Source organism: Pan troglodytes, chromosome 13, assembly GCF_028858775.2.
Source record: "Pan troglodytes isolate AG18354 chromosome 13, NHGRI_mPanTro3-v2.0_pri, whole genome shotgun sequence".
NCBI classification, from domain to species: domain Eukaryota; kingdom Metazoa; phylum Chordata; class Mammalia; order Primates; family Hominidae; genus Pan; species Pan troglodytes.
In genome coordinates this window covers 54,640,180-54,661,335 of record NC_072411.2, presented here as the reverse complement: position 1 = coordinate 54,661,335, position 21,156 = coordinate 54,640,180, and the positions used below count along the sequence as shown (strand labels likewise).

At 42.0% G+C, this 21,156-nt stretch overlaps 1 protein-coding gene across 12 annotated transcripts in view; it reads right to left on the bottom strand.

The window, feature by feature from the left end:
- The window catches only part of FMNL2 (formin like 2), a 474,212-nt gene that overhangs the window by 16,814 nt on the left and 436,242 nt on the right, over positions 1-21,156 (bottom strand). For 6 of the 12 annotated variants that reach the window (XR_010150095.1, XM_009443496.5, XM_009443499.5 and 3 more), the window contains 11 exons: positions 18,093-18,242; positions 15,900-16,001; positions 13,934-14,246; positions 13,371-13,583; positions 10,532-10,552; positions 7,521-7,645; positions 6,361-6,563; positions 4,556-4,790; positions 3,364-3,432; positions 3,183-3,263; positions 953-1,082 (listed from right to left, as the gene is read on the bottom strand). Coding sequence is in view for 10 of the 12 variants with exons in the window: in XM_009443496.5 (XP_009441771.1) it covers positions 953-1,082; positions 3,183-3,263; positions 3,364-3,432; positions 4,556-4,790; positions 6,361-6,563; positions 7,521-7,645; positions 10,532-10,552; positions 13,371-13,583; positions 13,934-14,246; positions 15,900-16,001; positions 18,093-18,242 (1,642 nt within the window). In the remaining 2 variants the exon portion in view is untranslated. The remainder of the gene's footprint in view (positions 1-952; positions 1,083-3,182; positions 3,264-3,363; positions 3,433-4,555; positions 4,791-6,360; positions 6,564-7,520; positions 7,646-10,531; positions 10,553-13,370; positions 13,584-13,933; positions 14,247-15,899; positions 16,002-18,092; positions 18,243-21,156) is intronic. The other 6 variants (XR_010150096.1, XM_054679872.2, XM_515836.8 and 3 more) reach the window with 1 other exon arrangement.

The following is a 21,156-nucleotide window of genomic DNA, read 5'->3' as shown; positions in this document are numbered from 1 at the left end:
GATTGCAATGGACATGCAAATTGTTGTAATACAGTATGAGAAATCTTGTAGGAGAGGGTAGACCAGAGTGTTCTTTAGTGAGAACACAGAAGCAGCAGCCATTTACCATGGCTGAGTTAGAGAAGGCCTCACCCTCCAAAATTCCAGATGCCTGAGGTACCCCACAGGAATCTGAATTTATAATAAACACTGGCTGCTTATGGTTCGATATCACAATTTGAGAATCACAGCCTATAAATGACTGTAAGGTCAATCTGCATATCATTCCTTTTGCTAATCGAATATGCTTTTGAGGGAACATGGTACATTGGATAATACACTTCATGAGAAGTAAGACCAGGTTTCTAGTCCTGTTTCTATCACTTTCTACTCATGTGACTTTGGGCAAGACATTTAACCTCGAAAAATCTCAATTTTCTCACCTATAATAATGGAGATACTATTACCTTGTACATCCCAGCTATCTTAGAGTCACAGATGACTTAAATGAGAAAATTTATACCTGTCTTAGCAAAGTAGCAACCAAGAAGTGCTAATAATTTAACTAGTGTCCAGGCAAAGGCAAAATGTTTACAACTACCACACTTGAGCAAGTAGAATGGCACAAAATCAAATTAAAAGTGTTTGTTGGGTGATGATTCTCAGATTCTCATTCTCACATTTCATACAATAGCAGCAGAATAAAAAGGGCAGTGAATAAAAGAGGGAAGGGACATGACGCTCAGTGGCCTGTGTCTTACAGAAAGGACACAGAGATCACCTTTACACCCATGTGCTCTTCAGCTCTCAGGGGTGGACAACACCACGGCCGATGTGTTCCAGCTCAGTGTGTCTGACTTCTTAGCCTTGGCTTTTTAAATGGGTTCTGAAAAGTGTTTAAGCAGGGAATGGCTCCACCACAATTAAAGGCATTAAATACCCAAGACGAACGGTAATAGCTGAAATCAAGTACCTGCAGCAGCTTTTTCCACATAATGAAGCTCATTATAAAACAGGGACACTTGGTGATATTTTTCTTTCACCACATTGGATATATAGTGCAACAGTGTTTGCTTTCTGTCTGTTGACTTTGTATCTAAGAGCTGAAAACAAAAGGGAACATGGGTTAGGTACAAGAGTAAAGGGTAACAAGAGACCTACCCCTCAGGTGACGATTTCCCACCCAGAGTCACTAACTGAGTAACAGTCGCCCAACAGGCTGGAGCATTCCCAGAGGAGGGTCAGGATTCCATTTGTTCCTTAGTGAACCAGTCCATTGATGCTTAACTGGCTCAAGGACTTTCCAACCAGGGCACATGCTTAACTATAGGAATGACTCTAAGCACCTAAGAATGATTCGCAGCTTTCCTCTACAGTAGTTCCTATTTACCCACAGGTTTACTTCCCATGGTTTCAGGAAACCCACAGGTTTCAAGTATCCAAAAATACTAAGTGGAAAATTCCAGAAATAAACAATTCATCAGATTTGAATTGCGCACCACTCTGAGCAGCATGATAAAACCTCGCACGTGCCATTCCCATCCACCCTAGACTGAGAATCACCCCTTTGTCAAGTGGATCCACGCTGTAATCATTACCTGCCATTAATCACTTAGTAGCCATCTGGGTTATCAGGTTAACTGCCGCCTATTGCAGTGTTTGTGTTCAAGTAACGTGTTTTATTTAACTGCTCTATTTTTTTTTTTTTTTTTTGAGATGGAGTCTCACTCTGTCGCCCAGGGTGGAGTGCAGTGGCACAATCTTGGCTCACTACAAACTCCACCTCCCGGGTTCAAGCGATTCTCCTGCCTCAGCCTCCCGAGTAGCTGGGATTACAGGTGCCCGTGACCCAAAAATTAGCCCAGCTAATTTTCCTATTTTTAGTAGAGACAGGGTTTCGCCATGTTGGCCAGGCTGCTCTCAAATTCCTGACCTCAGGTGATCCGCCCGCCTCAGCCTCCCAAAGTGCTGGGATTACAGGTGTGAGCCACCAGGCCTGGGCTATTTTATTTTTTAGTTATTGTGAATCTCTCACTGTGCCTAATTTATAAATTCAACTTTATAACAGATATGCAACTCTAGAAAAAAAACAGTGTATATATAGGATTCAGTACTATCTGAGGTTTCATGCATCCACTCGGGGTCTTGGATCACAGCCCCCATGGATAAGGGGGACACTGATTACTGGACTTACATGAACTCTCCCAGCCCTGCATCTGCTATCCCACCTTCCTTGCCTTAAAAGCAGGACGGCTCTAATTTTAGTGCTCTTCAAAGTAAAGAGCCGGAGGAGAAATGGGGATGTACAGCCAGCAGGTGCATGCAGGTGCCTCCTACACAGCAGGGCTCCTATGCTCCAGTTTTTACATTTAGCTCAGGCCCTCCCTTATTTCCTAGCCTGTGAAGACCTGAAACAGACATGCTTAACTGATCATGATCTGCTGGAGGCCAGAACTGTGACTGACTAGACACTCCTTATTAAATAACTAGCTCCCTGGTCGGGGGACTCAACCCACTGCCCAGCCTTCTCATGTGACAATCACATTAGGCCTGCACAGTCTGGAGGGAGTCCACGGAGGATTTTCTCTAGTCTTGTTCACATTAGTTAGGTGACTCTGAAAATTACAGCACCCTGCATGCAACAACAAAAATTTAAGAAAATATAGAAAAGTACTTACAAAAAGCAGTTTGAAAAAATTCCCTGATTCCATCCAACCTCTGCTAATATTTTAACCTATTTCCATTCAGTCTTTCTCCCCACATAGTTTACTTAGCTGAGATTCAACTGTACATGCAAAGCATACCCTGCTTTCTTTTCTAAACACAAATCTTTCTTGGGACACTCTTCATCAGTATGTTAACGGTGGAAGAATAATAGTTCACTGTATTAACTAGTGTTACAGCACATTTAATCATTCCCACAGTTAGACCTTTAGATTGTTAATTTGCAATTATAAATAAAATACAGGATTCAAAATTCAGACACTTGAGAAAAAATTCCTAGAAATGGAAATACTGAGTCAAAGGGTATGAGTGATTATAGGTTCTATGTGCTCTCTGTCAAATGGTGTTCCAGAAAATTAGTACCAGTTGATCCTCCCATAGCAGAAAATATTCATCAAAACATCCTCCACCACCCTAACTTCATCTCTGCCAGCCATCTGTCCTTCAAACAGCTCTCAAATTTCTTTTAGTCCACTCACCAGATCTAAACTCTGAAGTTTAAATCCATAAACTGCTCCTCTTTTACTGCTATTCATGTAGTTTCCAAGGGCTAAGATGATCTGCAAAAGAAGGTGAAAACAGAAGCCCATCAGTACAGCACATCAGGCACTGAACGCAGCTGAAGTAGTCCTTCATACCTACGAGAAAAACTGCACTTGCCTCCAGAATTTTCTTGAGTTTTTGGGACGACTTTATAGAGACAGATGCTGCTATAATCGCATGTAGTTGCTAGATTCCAATCAAAGAAAGAAAAAGGGGAAAAAAAGACATGTTAAAAATGGGAAACTAATTGGCAAGTAAATATTAACACAGAAGAAAACAGGCCTGCATTTAGAGCATACAGTCTTCATGGTGAGAGTCTACTTTTTCTAAGTATAACAAATTTAATTGTCTTGCTAGGTCTCAGGTAATATTGTTACATGCACGATCTTTACTGAAACTGTTCACAATAGCAAGTAACATAGGAACTTGCTTATCACAAAATCTGTAACCAATCTATAACCACTAAGACTCAGAGTTAAGAGTCCACAGCTTCTTCTGGTAGAACTCAATTTCCTGCCCACCACCTCTAATCATGTCATACAATTAATATTTTTAAATCAATGGAGGAGGCATCAAAAATGAAAAAAAAGGGAGGGGAATATAACACCCTCCAGAAGTTCTCAGAACATGTTTTCAACAGACATACTACTATAAGCAGAAACCAACAAATTTATCTAGAAACAGAATTGGGAAAGAACTGACTACTATAATCAGTAACAAAGTCTATTTAGAAACAGAATTGGGAGAGAACTGAAGTTTATGATATTCATAAATCTCCACCAGATTAACACAAGGGAATGAGAGATGGTTGGCTATTATGTCTATATCACCACAGTTTATTATAACAAACTTTCAAGAAAGAAAACTCTTATGATAAATATAAAGCTTTCAGCAAAAGCTTGTAAGTCTGCTCACTAAAGATGAGGCAACATTTTTAGAAATGAAAGTCTTATTTTCAGTCTTGCCAACACTGCCAGAAAACTAGTATCTTCAGAGAGGAACCAAGTTTGAGAAAAGAACTAAGTTTCTTTGTCCCCTGTCCTTTTGAAATCTAGAGAACATCTGTAGACACAAAAAATGGCATTCTTTTGGAAGAATGGCAATATGGAATATGAACATTCCCCATCTTTTAAATTTACTTTGCATACATAATGTGGAAAAGATGGTTGAAATAAAAATGCAATTTAGAAAGTTCTGGGAAGGAGTCTTTAGAACCCATCACACTCAGTACGATTCTGGGAGAGACTTTAAAAAATAATGATTCCACATTTCTTTGGACCCCCTCCCCTGCCAGAGTCAGTCCACTCACAGGAGTCAGCATCTGAATGCTTTCAGCAAAGTTCCCAATGAAGGCCATGATGGTCATCTTCTGCATGAGCCTCTCGATTTTACTAAACTGCATCATGAACCGATCTTCATCTGACAAGTTTTCCAGAGGCTTCCTTTCCCGCTCGTAGAGCCGAAGCACTTTCACTTCATTCTCAGTTGGCAGGAACCGCATCAAGCATTCCACAAAGTCTACAGGCAGTGTCTTCAAGTCAAATCTAAAGACAGATGTGGAGAGATTAGCATTAGAGAGAAAAACCTCCTACCCCCTTTTCAAGTTAATCCATCTTTTCAGGTTCATCCATCCATCATCCATCTGGTACAGCTCATCAAATACCAAATCAACGAGTCTAAGATTTCTCCAGCTGTCCTGTGAAGTCCCACCCTGGTGCTGGTTCTTGACTATGCCTCAGGTAACTTAACTGGTTCTTCCTGAAAACGTGGACCTTGTCACAACTGCCATCCTCAGTTTTTAGGGTACTGGCATAGCTCTAAGCCTCTGGAATCAGGAGTAAATGAAAATAGGAAGAGGTAGAACCAAGGCCAAAGCATCTGATGGTTTCGTGGTTCAAGCACATAGTTGACAGGCATTGTGAAGTACAGCTAATTCAGGAGATTAACACTGTACACATTATTACAGAATATCTGGTGAATTATGTAAAATATTTCAATTAAACCAATAGTCTGGTAGTATTTTTTCTTCTTTGGAAAAAATGCATCCAAATGCCTGTATTATTGAATGTTTTAGGTTAAGTGCATACATTCCTTGAAGTTCTTTTTGGATATATGCTTAATTTGAACAAATGAAGTATTTGTTACAATCTCTATTCTCTATTATTCTCTGGACAATCTTTGTTCAGCTAAATAATAGAATTACATTTAATCATCATGACAAACAAGATATATAAAGATTTAAAGCCAGGCTGCACTTCAGGATTCAATGACAGAAATCAGAACAGACTGTAGGAGGCACTGGACTACCAGATTATGACCCTGGTTGAGGACACAAAATTGGAACAAAGGATTTCTTAGGGTCATTTACACCTCGAAGCCTCTAACCAAAATGTATAAGATAATCAATTTATAAATAATTAGTTCCTAAAACATTTAATAATGTCTTCATCATATTTGAAAGTCACCATGACCACAAGAAGAATAGAAGGATTCTTCTAATAGAGGAGTAAAACCAATGCCTTCTATGCAGTTCAAGAGTAAAAAATGAACTTTGTTTAAAATGTCCTGAAAGTACTAAAAGCAAAACAATTCACATTCCTGTTGTTATAAATTAAAATATGCATCTGTATCATATTTGCATCTGGCATTGAACTGTATCATTCCACAAATGCCATCAAATTTGTATTCAACAAATCTAGATAAAATCCAGATACTCCAGAGAAAACTGACATTTTCTACCTTTTCTTAACATCTGCCATGCTCAGCTCAACTTTCCTTTTATGTAAGCATTGCTGGAGGCCCGCATAAGAGAGTAGACCCAGATAATAAATGATGTCACAATCCAGATGTTATTCTTCTAAAACAATTAGTTACTTGTTCTAATACAACACTCCCCAGGGTGATTTCTGGTCCACCTCTTTCGTGTTGGCATCATATTCAACTTTGAAGTAGCACACACAGAGTTCGGATCTCTCAAGTGTGGATATCAAAAACTGCTCCAGCTTTTATCTTAGGTCTTGTCTCACTATTGAAATATTTGTCATTTACTAATTCATAACTTTCTCATTTTCATTTTATCATAAACTAACTAGAATATAATTTTCCTGAACTTACACATGAATAGCTTTACATATTTCATCAGCAGTCTTTCCAGCTTTCCTTAAAGTTATGGCAAGATTTTTGGCCCTGTTTGCTTCTAGTAATGTCACTTTGTTTGATCCCTTCTGTGGTATCTTCTGTTTGCTTGAAGAAAGATCAATGGCAGGACCTTGGGCTTTTGTCTTGAATATTTCCTCAAATTCATCCACATTTAAATCCTAAGATAGAGAGGAATGACCATGGAAAATTGGATTATATTTAAAAATGAAGTCCGGAAGCCACCAGTTAGTTTCTTAAGCAAAAACGTTACTTTTTCTATTAAGCACTTGTCTTTGGCCATGGCTTGCTCTATTTTTCTTGTTTTTGTTATAGTACAACTTCTGGCACATACACAAAAGTGAACATAGGTTGGATGTGGTGGCTTATGCCTGTAATCCCAGCACTTTGGGAGGCCAAGGCGGGTGGATCATTTAAGGTCAGGAGTTTGAGACCAGCCTGGCCAACATGATGAAATGCGCTCTCTACTAAAAACACAAAGAATAGCCACACATGGTAGTGTGTGCCTGTAATCCCAGCTACTTGGGAGGCTAAGCCAGAGAATTGCTTGAACCTAGGAGGAAGAGGTTGCAGTGAGCCGAGATTGCGCCACTGCATTCCAGCCTGGGCGACAGAGTGAGACTCCGTCTCAAAAAATAATAATAATAATAATTAAAAAATAAAATAAAAAAATAAGTGAACATTAGACTACCGATTCTAACCCCCTAATTCAATTACTTTTCAATAATTAGCTTGCATAGACAGCTGCCACAGATTAAAATTATCCATCAAATAAGGCAGTGAGTGTGATAATTGAGTTCACTTGCAGTCCAAAAGTTTTTATGTCTTTCTCTCAATTAAGGGAAGGAATTATTATGTCAGATCTATATTCTGTGGCATACACTAAAGATGCTCAAAAGCATTTATTCCAATTTAACATAACTCTTTAAACAGTTTTAGAGCCACCTTACAAAACAGTGTCAAATGTTATTCTCCAATATTACATACATGTTTCTTCTTTACATCAGGGGACTTAAAACACTAGTACTTTATCTCTGACACTTCCAGGTTAACAGAACACTCATGCTGGCTTTGCTGCACAGAGTGCACCTCTAGTTTCTAACCAATGAGAAAAATACCTCCAGAATTCGCTCATCATCAATTTCATTGAAGACTGTGCCATTGATCTGATTGGGCTTCAGAGCAACCCAGTTAAACACTGGCATTCTGAACTTCGTCTTGATTGGCTTCTTAATTTTCACAGCTAAAGACGTCAAAGAGAATGGAATTAAGATCCCACCAAAAGCCTACGACCCTCAGGAACAATCAGACAACAGTCCTTGCAGATGACACTTTGACACTGGAGGAAGGTTGGCAAGAGGCGCGCAAGTAGGTTTTTAAAGCTGGAAAACAACACACGTGGCCTTGGCCAGAGCCATTTGAGGTCATCATTTGGTTGACTAACACATCATTGTATTAAAAGACGTCTTAAGGGCCAAGGGTTGATTTTTTTTTTTTCTTTTAACTCAGGCAACTAATTTGCTGCATTACAGTTACAATATTAGGACAATGGTTGGGACAAATAAAAAGTGTTGGAGAGCAAAGATTATTACTCATGTTACTAGATAGCAGAGAGGGCAAAAACTTGCCATATTTGGACATCCTAAATTCTTGGTTGCAGACCACATGTTTACAAACAAACCTTAGAAGTGGATCAGGGACTGCAGATAGTGGCTGACTAGACTACCAGAAGTACAACGTCATGAAGGCTGACTTCCTGTGGGTGATTCCGATAATGAAGATATATTGGCTGCTGGGTTATTTCAAGCAGACTAAGGGATATGAATGGCCTAAATAAGAAAAATAGGTTTTTGAGGTCTTGCTCTGTCACCCGGGCTGCAGTGCAGTGCCGCAATCATGGCTCGCTGCAGCCGTGACCTCCCAGGCTCGGGCAATCCTCCCACCTCAGCCTCCAAGTAGCTGGAACCACAGCTGTGTGCCACCATGCCTGGCTGATTTTTATATTTATTGTAGAGACAGAGTTTCACATGTTGCCCAGGCTGGTCTCAAACTCCTGAACTCAAGTGAGCTTCCCCACTCGGCCTCCCAGAGTGCTGGGATTACAGGCATGAGCCATCTTGCCCAGCCTAAGAAAATGTTTAAGACAACAGAGCGAACAAAGGGGTACATAAAGACCAAGACTCTGTCTTAAAAATAAATAAATAAAAGGGGCGGGCGGGGAAGGAAAAGAAATTGCTGGGCGTGGTGGCTCAAAGTCCTAGCACTTTGGGAGGCCAAGGCAGGTGGATCACCTGAGGTCAGGAGTTCAAGACCAGCCTAGCCAACATGGTGAAACCCTGTCTCTACTAAAAATACACAAATTAGCCAGTTGTGGTGGTGTGCACCTATAATCCTAGCTACTCGGAAGGCTGAGGCAGGAGAATCGCTTGAACCCGGGAGGCAGAGGTTGCAGTGCACCGAGATCACGCCATAGCACTCTAGCCTGGGCAACAAGAGCGAAACTCCATCTCAAAAAAGAGGAAGGAAGGGAGGAAGGGAGGAAACTCCTCTTTTTTGAGATGGGAGGGAGGGAGGGAGGGAAGAAGGAAGGAAGGAAGGAAGGGAGGGAGGGAGGGAGGGAGGGAGGGAGGGAAGGGAAGGGAAGGGAAGGGAAGGAATTGTATGGATTCTCAGACTCAGAAATAGCCACAGTCCCTTGCCCTTCTTTTTGAAAAGCAAGTTCTTCCCAGGAGTCAGCTGTGTTTGACTAGGAGGTATCTACACACTCATTAAAAATACTGAAAACCTCTTAATAGAGAGAATGGGATGTATCTTTAAGGGACTATGGCGAGTGCCAACTCCTCTCACTGTGAGGGAATATGCCAAAAAAGGTAATCCATTTAAAATTATATTTATCTATTATATATCATAAAGAAGTCTTCCCAAACCATTTAGCCATACACATTCAGCTTCGTCAGTCTGTTCTGGGTAGCCTACCACACTACTTGGGAGCTTCACTATTTGTCATTATTAGCAAGACAGGGAGGAGAACTTCAGCGCTTCAGTGCAGAACAAAATAAAAGCAACACACGACTAAGCTTGTAGCTGGCTGCCTGCCTGCCTGCCTCAGTTGGCGTTAACTGAGACAGACAGTGCCTCTCATTCCTCCAGAGTTACAAAGGCCATTTAAACAGCAGGAATGTCATCTGATAAATCCACACAAAAGCATGCAGAAAAACAGACACAGCTTTAGCCAAACCAGGCCTCTCCACCACCGAACATGACACCTTTGTCCCCACTACGCCACAGTGTCAGATTCCTCGCCATACAGCATTTTGTCTACGCTACCCAGGAAAACGGATGTTCTCGATGGGACAAAGGAACAGACTTTCCTCTAGCACTTGCCCTAGCACTGCCTCTGGCACTTCAGCAATGTTAGGGATCTGGGGAGCAGCAGAAGGGCTGCAGAGGAGTCTTTTCATAACCTGAGGTGACAGGTTGGTGCCAATGGCTTCCTACCTTCCTCTCACAGACATGGTAGGCTCATGACGCTTGCTAGAAGTTTGCCATTTGCAACCACCCTTCTAACTATTTAGCAAGGTCAGGAATAAGCCTGAGATCAGAACACAGGCAAGAAAGTTCTCCTCCTTGGAAAGGTTTTCCTGGCTTTAACCAGGGTGGGAGTGGGAAGAGGAGGAAAGCACATAGGTGACCACTGGACACACTGTGTCCCCATGGCTCGGGCTAAAGGCAGGTGAGTGCTCCCTGGAGTGGGCCAGAGACCAGCATGAGGGAGGGAATGGAAAAGGGGCACCTGGCACCTTTTTTTTGTTCTTAGAGTTGAAGCCTCAGATACAAATATAAAAATTAAAAGAAGAAGAAGAAGAAAAAAACACCTTTTCTCAGAGGAAATGGAAGAGGGCATGTGAATCCAGGATGTCTGCTTCAAGGACAATAGTCTCTTATGTAGATTCAACTAGAATGTGTGGGCAAACCTGGAATCATCATCAGCCACCACCAAGACTTCCCACAGACACAAAGTCAAAATGCAATGGATCAAAGCAAAATGGAGTGGAAAGATGTCAAGGCACAGTGTGACCAACAGAAACACATGGCAAATACTCAACACACTCAGTGAGGAGCAACCTACAGAAAAGCTTGATTGGCCCATCTTTTGTGGAAGCAGAAAGAACAGAGAAAATACAAAAAAAATTAGATATGGTTAGAGTCAAGCGGCTCAGCAGTTCACGCACTCAGCATAGAATTTCATGCTTCTTGGACACATTTCACGAGGCGGCACAGAGCCAAAAATTCATTTCCATTCAGGCCTGCCTCCAAGACTCAACTATTTCATTTTTAAAATTATCCTTTTTAGAAGAGGGAAGAAAAAAATTATTTCATCGTAGTGGTACCAAACAGCAATACTGAACTGTGCTAGGCATTCCATAGGATAGGAATAATTTTTACATGAAAAACAATCAACCAAAGTCCAAATTCGCATTGTGAGGATCCGAGCACATCCTCCCAGACAGACGGCAAAGGTTCCACCTGCTCAGCAGCCTGTCTCAGGTGACCTACCGGGGGAAAGGGAGCCAGGTTGTTCTATCACAGACTTGAGAGGAAGGAAGCCTTATTCTTCAAATGCATATTTCACACTACTACTATTTTCTCTATAAAATACAAAGAAAACTCTCAACTAGATAAACTATGGGGCTCTCCTCTTGGTCTTCTGTCTTGGTCTCCAAGAACACACCTGCCCATTGAAGAGATAAGACCCTCGTGTTGCCTGTGGATCCAGAGGCCAAGTGATGTCATAGCTTTCTGACTTCCCAGGAGGCTTCAGAATATTAGCTCAGCTCTGTCTCTTCATTCTACTGGGCATCCTGATTCTGTCTGGCCTCTTGGTTCCAGAGTGAGAGAGAGAGTTACTGAACACACTAGCAAAACATCTCACCAAATGGGCTTCAATCACTAAGTATTAACAGTCTAAATAAGGATGAATAATAAAGAAAGATTAAAGGCCTTGTAGAAATTGCCTGATCTCGAGCTATCAAAGACTCATAAGGATCTTATAATGCTTCCAAGACATCCCTCACAATCATTTAGTGGACACTTATGGAAATAAAGAGTTCCTGTATTTCCACCTACAGTCCTCTAAATTGCATGAGCCACAACAGGGACCACTTCCAAGTATAGCAAACCCTAAAAGCAGTTGGTTATCAGCCAAGCACAGAGCTCTACACCTTAAAATATTGAGGCAATTGACAGAGCCAACACATTTTTAAAATCAAGTAGTGGGAAGAACCCAAGCAAAACAATTAATAAATAGATCAATCACACAGGACATGGCCCCTTGGAAGGAAGCTCTAGACACATCTCAGCCTCTGGGCTCTCACTTGGCTAAGGCGGTTCTGAGGTCTATGTTAGTGCTCAGGTGCGTGGAAGTGGGTGCTAAATCACACATCAGCGTTTGTCAGAGACAAAGGAAGCAGCCCCAAATGAGATACCACAGCAGACACATCTCACAGCAAGTGCGCCTTGGGGGCTACCAAGAGTGCCTAATCAGGGTGGCCAGGTGCACGGGACGATAATGGGTTTCCACACCCAGTTACTGACAACAGCCTGGTGATGGAACACATTCCCGGGGCTTGATATGAGGTTTCTTGTTTGTCTGTTTATATTCCATAGTCCATCAGTTCCACGATGACTCTGCTCCAACTTTTCTCCTTCAGAAGTAATAAAAGTTCTAGAAGAAAGTGGTAGACGGGGAAGATCTTGAAGGGTAGAAATAAGTCACCGATTTACTGTGGACCTTACTGTGAACTGGAATCTTGTTTCCCTGACAGTTTTATATAGAAGTCGGGGTGGAAGTAAAACCATGGATTTGATGTGGAGTGAATTTATTCTAGGTGACTCTGGGGCATCCAAAAGGGCTCCAGTCATTGGGATGAATGAGCCCCGATGACCAGCTGGCAGAGCTGCAGATGGGATCCTGGAAGGGATGGAGATTGGGAAATCTTTACAGCTAAGACTGGCTTTTAGACTTTGGGCAAAAGGCTCTGAGAACTATCACAGCCTTGGAAATGGAGGCTATTAGAGTGGTAGTTCTTTATTGTAAATAAGAAACCTCATGAACAGGCTGAAGTAAATGAGGAGGCAGAATTACCCCACGTCACAGGGATGGCAAAGCTTAGAGCAATTCCAGATGCCAGGGAAACACTTCAGGACTGGGAAAACGGCTGGTAGCATCATCTTTGTTTCCGTGAGTCAAAACAAAGAGCTTAGATTTCAAGGCATTAGAGTGACTCTTCCTCCTGCTCTAACCCCTACCTCCCATTTTATTTCTGGTGAGGTGAGGATGCTGTTTTCTATCTTCTGGTTGGCAAGAGGACATGAATTATTTGGCAGCATTTTAAGGCATGATAATACGGCTGTTGGCAGCACTTCCTCCTTGAAGTTTAAATCCACTCTAGCAAATTCTGATGTTCTCGAATGCTCAGAAGACATGCCTGGAAGCCTACGTCAGGCAATTACACATAAAAGCATGTTTCCCTTTTATAGATGACATCAAAAATACCATTTAAAAAAAAAAAGATCCAGAAGCACTCAATGTCTGTGCCTAATACTGAGCTTTGAATACTACAGATGTCCAGAAAGTATCTGCTGAACCCACAAAAATGCACTGATCCTCAAGCAGGTAGCTTGTCTCTCTTCCATTCTCTCGGTGGGGCCAGTGGAAGGCAGGAAGATGGTGTAGGAGATCAGAACCTCCCATTGTGGGGTGTGGTTGTGACAAAGACTACTCAGAGCAAAGTGCCTCCCATGCGTGATGATGTTCCCTCTATCGGCTACATCAGCAGGAATTTCTTATACTAGGAAGAGATACACATCATTGCAAGAGACCTGGACTTTGAAAGAATAGCTTCAACTCTCCGAGATAAGACAGCATTTCTGATATGAGTACCTGGGTTTGAATTCTGTGCTCTTACCTGCTAATCCTGAGTTGAAAACCACTGTGGGTGACGATGTTCCAGGCAGCGGAGGTGCAGAGGGAAGGGGAGGTGCTAAGGGAGGAGCTGGTACAGTCTCAGCTGCAGGGCCTGGGAGAGGAGGAGGCGGAGGGGGCGGTGGGGGAGGAGGAGGTGGAGGAGGGGGTGGCGGCGGCGGCGGTGGCATAGGTGGTGTTACTGGACCATTTTGCACTAGCAAAGAAAAAAGAAACAGATGGACTTTGAAAATACGGGAATGGCTTTCCTGCAATAAGCCATGTGCATATAAAGCCATCTGAAAACAACACACTTAAAAGGACAAAGGACTGTTTTCAAAAACCAAAAAATGTCCTCATTGACAAATGGGAAAAATATTTCAACATACGTGAAATGAGGATTTATAAATTTAATCTCAAAATGTAAACAGTTAAGAACTACTCAAGAAAACCAATTCTTAAAGAACATGCCAACAAAAACGGACAAAGGACAGAAGTGGACAGTTGGCAAAAGAAGAAATACAAATATTCCAAAACTTCCTCAGTCCTCCTGCCAAGGCTTCTTACCTGTTTCAGGTGTGTCTGATGAGGGAGGCAGTGGTGGTGGAGGAGGGGGCAAGGGTCCTGAGGAAGCGGCCCCCATTGTGGGTCCCACAGAGTTACCTGCTACCACTTCTGACCCCATGGACAATGTGCCAGAAGCCACAACTGGCAGTATGGCGATATCCCCATCCCCTTTCTTCTGAATTTTAATGGTCCCTTGTTTCTCTAGCTCATGAATCTTTTTTTCCAGGGTAGACTGTCTTTGAATTGCTTCTTCTTTTTCTTTGACCATTTTTCTTAATGTGTGAACTTGAGTATTTGCATCTTTGTAGATTTCCTGCAATAAAGTCCAAGGTCAAGAGTTTATCTTCACATAACATTCATACTTAGTAGCATCAGATTGGCAAACTGAGGATAAAGAGAAAAAAAGATACTCATATGAATGGGAATTCTTTGGAACTCAGCCAGAACCTATAAAGTCCCATTAATTATTAGTTGTATGCTAGTAATGCATGTAATATATTCTAGCTATTGTTGTTGGTAATGAAGTTCTTTCCATTTAATAAATGCAGCTAACTCAATTTTCCCTGCAGGTGGAAAGAAACAGAGCAGAAATGACCCGGAATGCTGACTCTGGAATCTCCTGAGGGTGTTCTGGTGGTGCATGTTTTCCTTCCTTTTATTTTAACATTCATTTGTAACTCTTAGATACACGTATCAGCTAACAATAGACAAAAGGGCCCTAAATCAGACTTGGATACAAATCAGACTGGGATTAAAAATCTGCAAAGCATGGAATAATCTACTCATGAGTAACCAGGGGCTGACTGTTCCTGAATGGCTTTCTCTGGCCCTCACAACGCCCCCTTGACCAAGCTCAGGATAGTGATTGTTGTAACATTTTCCCATCGGTAATGCGGTTAACAAAACAGGCCAAAGCTTCCCTTCACTAATTAGTTATTTCTGTCTAGCTTTTTAGCAGAAAACAAAGAAGTTACAATTTTCAATTCAAAGACTGTCCTGGTTCCTTTTATAAGGGGGGGCCCATAGAGGTTCTAGTGAAAGGGTTTTATGGAACTGAACTTCCTTGCTGGGCCTTGTACAAGCGATCTCTCACCACAAACCTCCAGCAAGCAGGGAAACATTCTTCACACCCTGTCTATTACTAATAATCTAAGAGTCTGAAGTTGAATTGAGTCCATATGCTACAACTCTGTCTCGAAGGCGTGCCAGAAAATAAATTTCCTGGACTGAACTGTAGGACATGTCAGGATATCAGACACACACAGACACGATAACCATCACATAAAAGGTGCCATTTCATTAGCAGTGGTGTAAAGTCAAGCCATTTGCCTTAAAGCTCTCCAGGCATTTTGGTGTTCTTATGTTCAGCACAATTCCAAGCACAGGGATGGCACTCCATAAATACCTGGCATGTAAGGTAAACAATACTAAGGCCAAATAAAATAGCTGGGATTAGCTGATAATAAAATGGATTGGTTTTGCTTTGCACATCCCCCCCCCCTTTTTTTGGTGAATGCCATTAAGCCTAGCCTGTGTTGTATTTCACTGTTTACACAGCAACCACCAAATCTGGTTTTGAGTGGAAGCAAAGCAAAAAAATACAAAGAAGCTCAAGTCCTAATAAAAATAAATAAGTGGCATGAATTAAATCCATGCTGTGTTTTTATTTCCAACCAAATGGGTGTTCCACAGAATTAACTCAGCCTCCTCCAGATGGGAAAACACTGTTGCTCCCAAAATCTGTGATAAGGAAATACTGAACCCCCAGTATCTGATTGCACACACATGTGTATACATACGCTGACTATGTGTAGTTTTCAACTGAGCATCACCTCTCAAAGGTTTCCAATAAATATGCTGCCTCAATGCATTCCTCTGAAATGAAGGTACTCTGCGTTCCACTGGACGAAAGCTGGAGTACATTCCCTACCGTGCCCATCTGGGCAGCTGTCATCATTACACTTACCCGAACGACATCCAGCTCCTTGTTCCTCTGCATGAGTTGCTTTTCCAGTTCCACAATCTTGGACATGGCTTCATTCTCTGTGTCTTGCAGTTTTTCAGATAACTGTAAAATTTTGAAAAGAAAGCTGTCACAATACAGGATCATCTTGATCAGCCCTCAGTTCTCAGAAAGTGCAGCTCCAAGATGATTAGGGACCAGGGCCCTGCATGTGTTCCGCAAGTTGTTTTCTGGAAATGGTAATGTTTATAATATGGTTCTGAATACATATTTGTTTCTACCAGGAATTGATAACTTAGACATGATTCTTAATAAGACCCACATGTCCGCTCCTTAGTGTTCAACATACACAGTGTGCCTCCCTCCATTTCTGCAGGGGCTAGCAAGGGTAGAGGAAAGTAAGGAGAAAGAGGAGGGAAAGTCCACCTCCATCCCCCACTCCATGCCAAGAAAGGGCCATCAGCCTAAAGCTTTTGAAAATTGGTAACACAGTAAACTTGGTTCTTTCAATCTAGGTAGCCAGTTGAAAAACAACTACTGCTTGGTTTGACCAACTATGCAAGTAATAAAAGTTGGTTGCCACGCCTGTAATCCCAGCACTTTGGGAGGCCAAGGTGGGCGGATCACCTGAGGTCAGGAGTTTGAGACCAGCCTGGCCAACATGGTGAAACCCCATCTCTACTAAAAAATACAAAAATTAGCCAGGTGTGGTGGAGTACACCTGTAATCCCAGCTACCAGGGAGGCTGAGGCAGGAGAATCACTTGAACCCAGAAGGCAGAGGTTGCAATGAACCAAGATCGCGCCACTGCACTCCAGCCTGGGTGACAGAGTAAGATTCCATCTCAAAAAAAAAAAAAAAAAAAAAAACCCACAAAAATAATAATAATAATAAAAGTTATTTGGGGGAGGCCATTCAAATAGATTGCTGCTACAAAAGTGGACATGTAAGTATGGTCATGCAATGTTGGCTAAGGCTTCAGGAGAAAGACAGGGTGAGCCATGTGTTAAACAGCTGCTTTTCACATAGGGCTCTAACACTGAGCAACTTCTGATTTCTAACATCTCCTTTAAATCCATTACAAGTAAAGAAAACCAGGGAGGCAAGGTAAGGAGGAAGAGTGGAGATTTACACTGATCGGGTTCAGCATATAACACAAATCTTCTAAGGGAAGATATACTGGGCCTGTAAAATTCTCTTTTTAAGCGGATGCCAGCTGGGTCATAGCGGCACTTTTAAAGGGAGGGTTTTTGGCTCACCAACTTGGCTTACCCACAGCCATGAAGAGACCCATTTTCACAGTGATGGGGAAAGGTGAAGGAAACTGAGCATATGCAGCACTCTTTAAAAAACATGTGGAGAAAAATAAATGAACTGTTCAAAGGAGAAAATAATAATCCTCCAAAAGGAGACACTTCATTTCATAATCAAGGAAAGTGCTCACCAGACTCACCAAAAGAATTTGGTCTTCATAATGCTTGGGTTTTTGAGAAGCACCATTTTTCTGTTAATTCTTTTACTACTGAAATATGTGGTTAATGAATGAACAAATAACCTCTAAAGGCCCTTAGGGTCATATTCAAATCAGTCTATGGCAAGAAAAATCCCTCAAAGAAAAATGAGACCCTGTCCTGTGATAGAGCTGACAACGATACTGAGGACATTCTTCAAAGAACAGGATATATGAGAAAGCACACTGATGTCCTTGAAAATGCCTATTGTTGAAATGACTCTATTAAGAATTTGAGTACCGTAAGACAGGAATGTTCAGACATGCATCACAGAGACACCAGCTAATCCTGTCCATGGGTTTGTGTGGACATAGTTGATAAGAAGATACCTCTTCGCCTCAGGCCAAATTCTCATATTTAATTTCCCTCTAATCATTTACGTAATGCCAATCATCAAACACCCCCACTCTGCTTGAGCCTGTAACCAAGACTGCCAGGAAATGCACCTCAGCAGAAACTGAGCAGGTAAGTGAGCTAAAGCAAAGCAACAGATTCTATTTCATTTTACATAACACATCTGCTTTTTGGAAAAAACACAGAACAGCTTCTGATAGCTCTCTCTTGCAGGGTATGGCCTATTCCTATACTCCAAATCCTTTAATTTACCACCATAAAAGCTGACATTAATTCTGCTTTGCAACCAGCTGAAATGTAAGCAATTTTTCCTTTTCTGAGATATAGTTACATGAGAAATGTTTTCTTCCAGTTCTTCCACCCTCTCCAAGGCAGCATTCTTAGTTTCAGCATCTTCCAGTAGAGCTCCTACATCAAAAACATTGTCCAGGTAAGCCTGGATCTGGACTTGAAGCTTGTCACTCTCAGTGTGTTTCAGCTTCTAAAAACCAGAATAGGAGAGAACATGGTGTTAGCTCATCTATGGAAATAGAACATCATTTCCTAAGAGTCTGTCTTTTTTGTTTTTTGTTTTGTTTTGAGATGGAGTTTCGCTCTGTCACCCAGGCTGGAGTGGAATGGTATGATTTCAGCTCACTGCAACCTTCACCTCCTGGGTTCAAGCGATTCTCGTGTCTCAGCCTCCCAAGTAGCTGGGATTACAGGCACGCACCACCACACCCAGCTAATTTTTGTATTTTTAGTAGAGACGGGGTTTCACCCTGTTGGCCAGGATGGTCTCGATCTCCTGACCTCGTGATCCACCCGGCTCAGCCTCCCAAAGTGCTGGGATTACAGGCGTGAGCCACCACACCCAGCCAGTCTATGTGTTTTCTTTTCGACAAATAGTCCAGCCCTTTCCGAGAGAGCTTAACATGTCATCTTCCTTAAGAGAATTATGGAGTGACTGCCTAAGCAGTATCATCAGATGACTTTCTGGTGAATACCCTCTCCCAAATGCACACACATTTTCCCCCAAATCCTTACTGCCCCATGTAGTTATATTCCTATGTTAAACATTTTGATATACATGAAATTGGGACAACAGAAAAATTAAAAGCAGCTTTAACAGGTTATAGTCATGGCCACATAAAACCTGAGGGGTATCTGTGTAGTGGAAAAGACTGGAGTGTTTGGTATCTTACCTGGTTAGTTACAGTGGTTCCAGTAGGGGAAGAAGGTTAGGCAAGAGGTGGGGCAGACACTGACAGAGTTTATACTTAGCCTTGGGGATTATTTTAGCACAAATTGCTAGAGCCCAACCTCCACACATCCCTCCGTAAATCAGTATACAGCATGAACAGCTCAGGGCTCCCCAAGGCAGATCAGAAAGCTTTCCCCAATTCACTGCCTCCCAAACTAGGCATCCTGCAGGGACTCAGCTAGCTCTGGAAATTAGAGGTCAAATAAATCAGTGAATCTTCCCTACAAGTAACATAAGTCATGACTTTCCCTGGGGAACAGATGAGTGATTAGAATAATACCTGGTGCATGGATGATGCCAATCAACATTTATTGAACAAATCAATGGCTACTTACAAGGCTGGGTTTTTGTAAACTAGTGAAGCATTTATATAGCATACATTTACATTACTCTTCTAACCACCTCTATTAGGTTCCAGAGTCAACACATGATGAAGTTAAAGAAATACAGAGTTTTGACAAAAAATCTTACATTTTTAAGAGAAATTCCACTCTACATAAATTTTCAGAAAAATGGATTTTCCCCTAGGTTTAATCTGGAATTCTACAATACAGCTTATTCTGAAGAGAGAGTGTTCTGTTTTCATTTATGAGTCACAAGTGAGAATGGCTTCTAAATAAGGGCAAAGGCTAGAACAAAAGGAGAAGCAGCTTAATGGGATTTTTCATGAGATTCACAATGAATAACAGGTGTTCAGTGATAAGTGGGTACCTGCCGTTATATTCTAGAGCATAAACAAGCGCTGCTCAGACACCACAAAACCAAACCCAAAACACCGCTAGGAATTTATACATCCAATTTTTGTTCAAATACTGATACTTTTAGAGCATAGGAGAAAAAGGGATAGACAAACCTTGATCTCAAAGTAAGAAAGAGTCTTTCTGTACAATATTCTGCCAGTGATATAAATGAGTCTTTAAATAAAAAGGAAAGCAATTCAAACAACATTTTAATGGAAATCTATTACGCCTCTCCCTGAGTAGTCTTTAGACAACAGTAGGCCCATCTATTCAAGGGCAGCCCAGCCAGTCTAGGAAGCAAGGCCTTCAGGTTGAGAGTAACCACCTCTGTGATTCCGTCTCCTAATAAACTGAGGGTACAGTCTGTGTAATCCCTTGGGTTTATCTCTAACAAAGATGGGCAACTGAATTCCTGAGATGCCCAAAGGAAGTATTCTATATTCTTCACAGCTGGAAACAGGCTTGAAATTCAGGTCGCCGGCTGGGTGCATTACTTGAGGCAGGAGTATGAGACTAGCCTAGCCAACATGGTGAAACCCAGTCTCTACTAAAAATACAAAAATTAGCCAGGCATGGTGCCTGTAATCCCAGCTATTCAGGAGGCTGAGGCATGAGAATCGCTTGAACCCAGGAAGCAGAGGTTGCAGTGAGCCGAGATTGCACCACTGCACTCCAGCCTGGGTGACAAAGTGAAACCCTGTCTCAAAAAAAAGGAAGGAAATTGAGGTCAACAATTCTTGCTCTATCACTAGACCATTCCTATACAAAAGGGAAAACAAAACTGCCTGGGTCCTCAGGTCCACTTCTTTTCCTTTTTAGACACAGGGTCTCGCTCTGCCACCCAAGCTGGAGTGCAGTGGTGCAATCACAGCTTGTTGCAGCCTGGAAATCCTGGACTCCAATGATCCCCCCACTTCAGCTTCCCAAGCAGCCGGGGCCACGGGCACATACCACCACACCTGGCTAATTTTTTGGTTTTTTGTATAGATGGGGTCTCACTATGTTGCCTAGCCTGGTCTTGAACTCCTAGGCTCAAGTGATCCTCCACCTCAGCCTCCCAAAGTGCTGGAATTACAGGTGTGAGCCATCAGCCTTTTCAAGACCATTTCTGATTTTCACAAGTTTCTGTTTCTTAACTGAAGAACTTCAGGGAACTGGCTAAACTCTTCTGCAAGGGAGTGAGAAAAAGGGAAACTTTAAACCTCCTTCTCCTAAGAACTAAAAGTGGAACTTCTAAAGCCACAAACACTTGAAGCAGAATTTAGCAGCTTCAGGAGGAAGTCTCTGATGTCCATTTCCTCATTATTTTTTTTTTATGCTCTAAGCACTGACTCATCACTCTACAGTCTTGGCTTGACTTTCTCTGCCCAGGTGGGGTCCCCGGAGTAACCAAGAACACAAATTGCCCAATA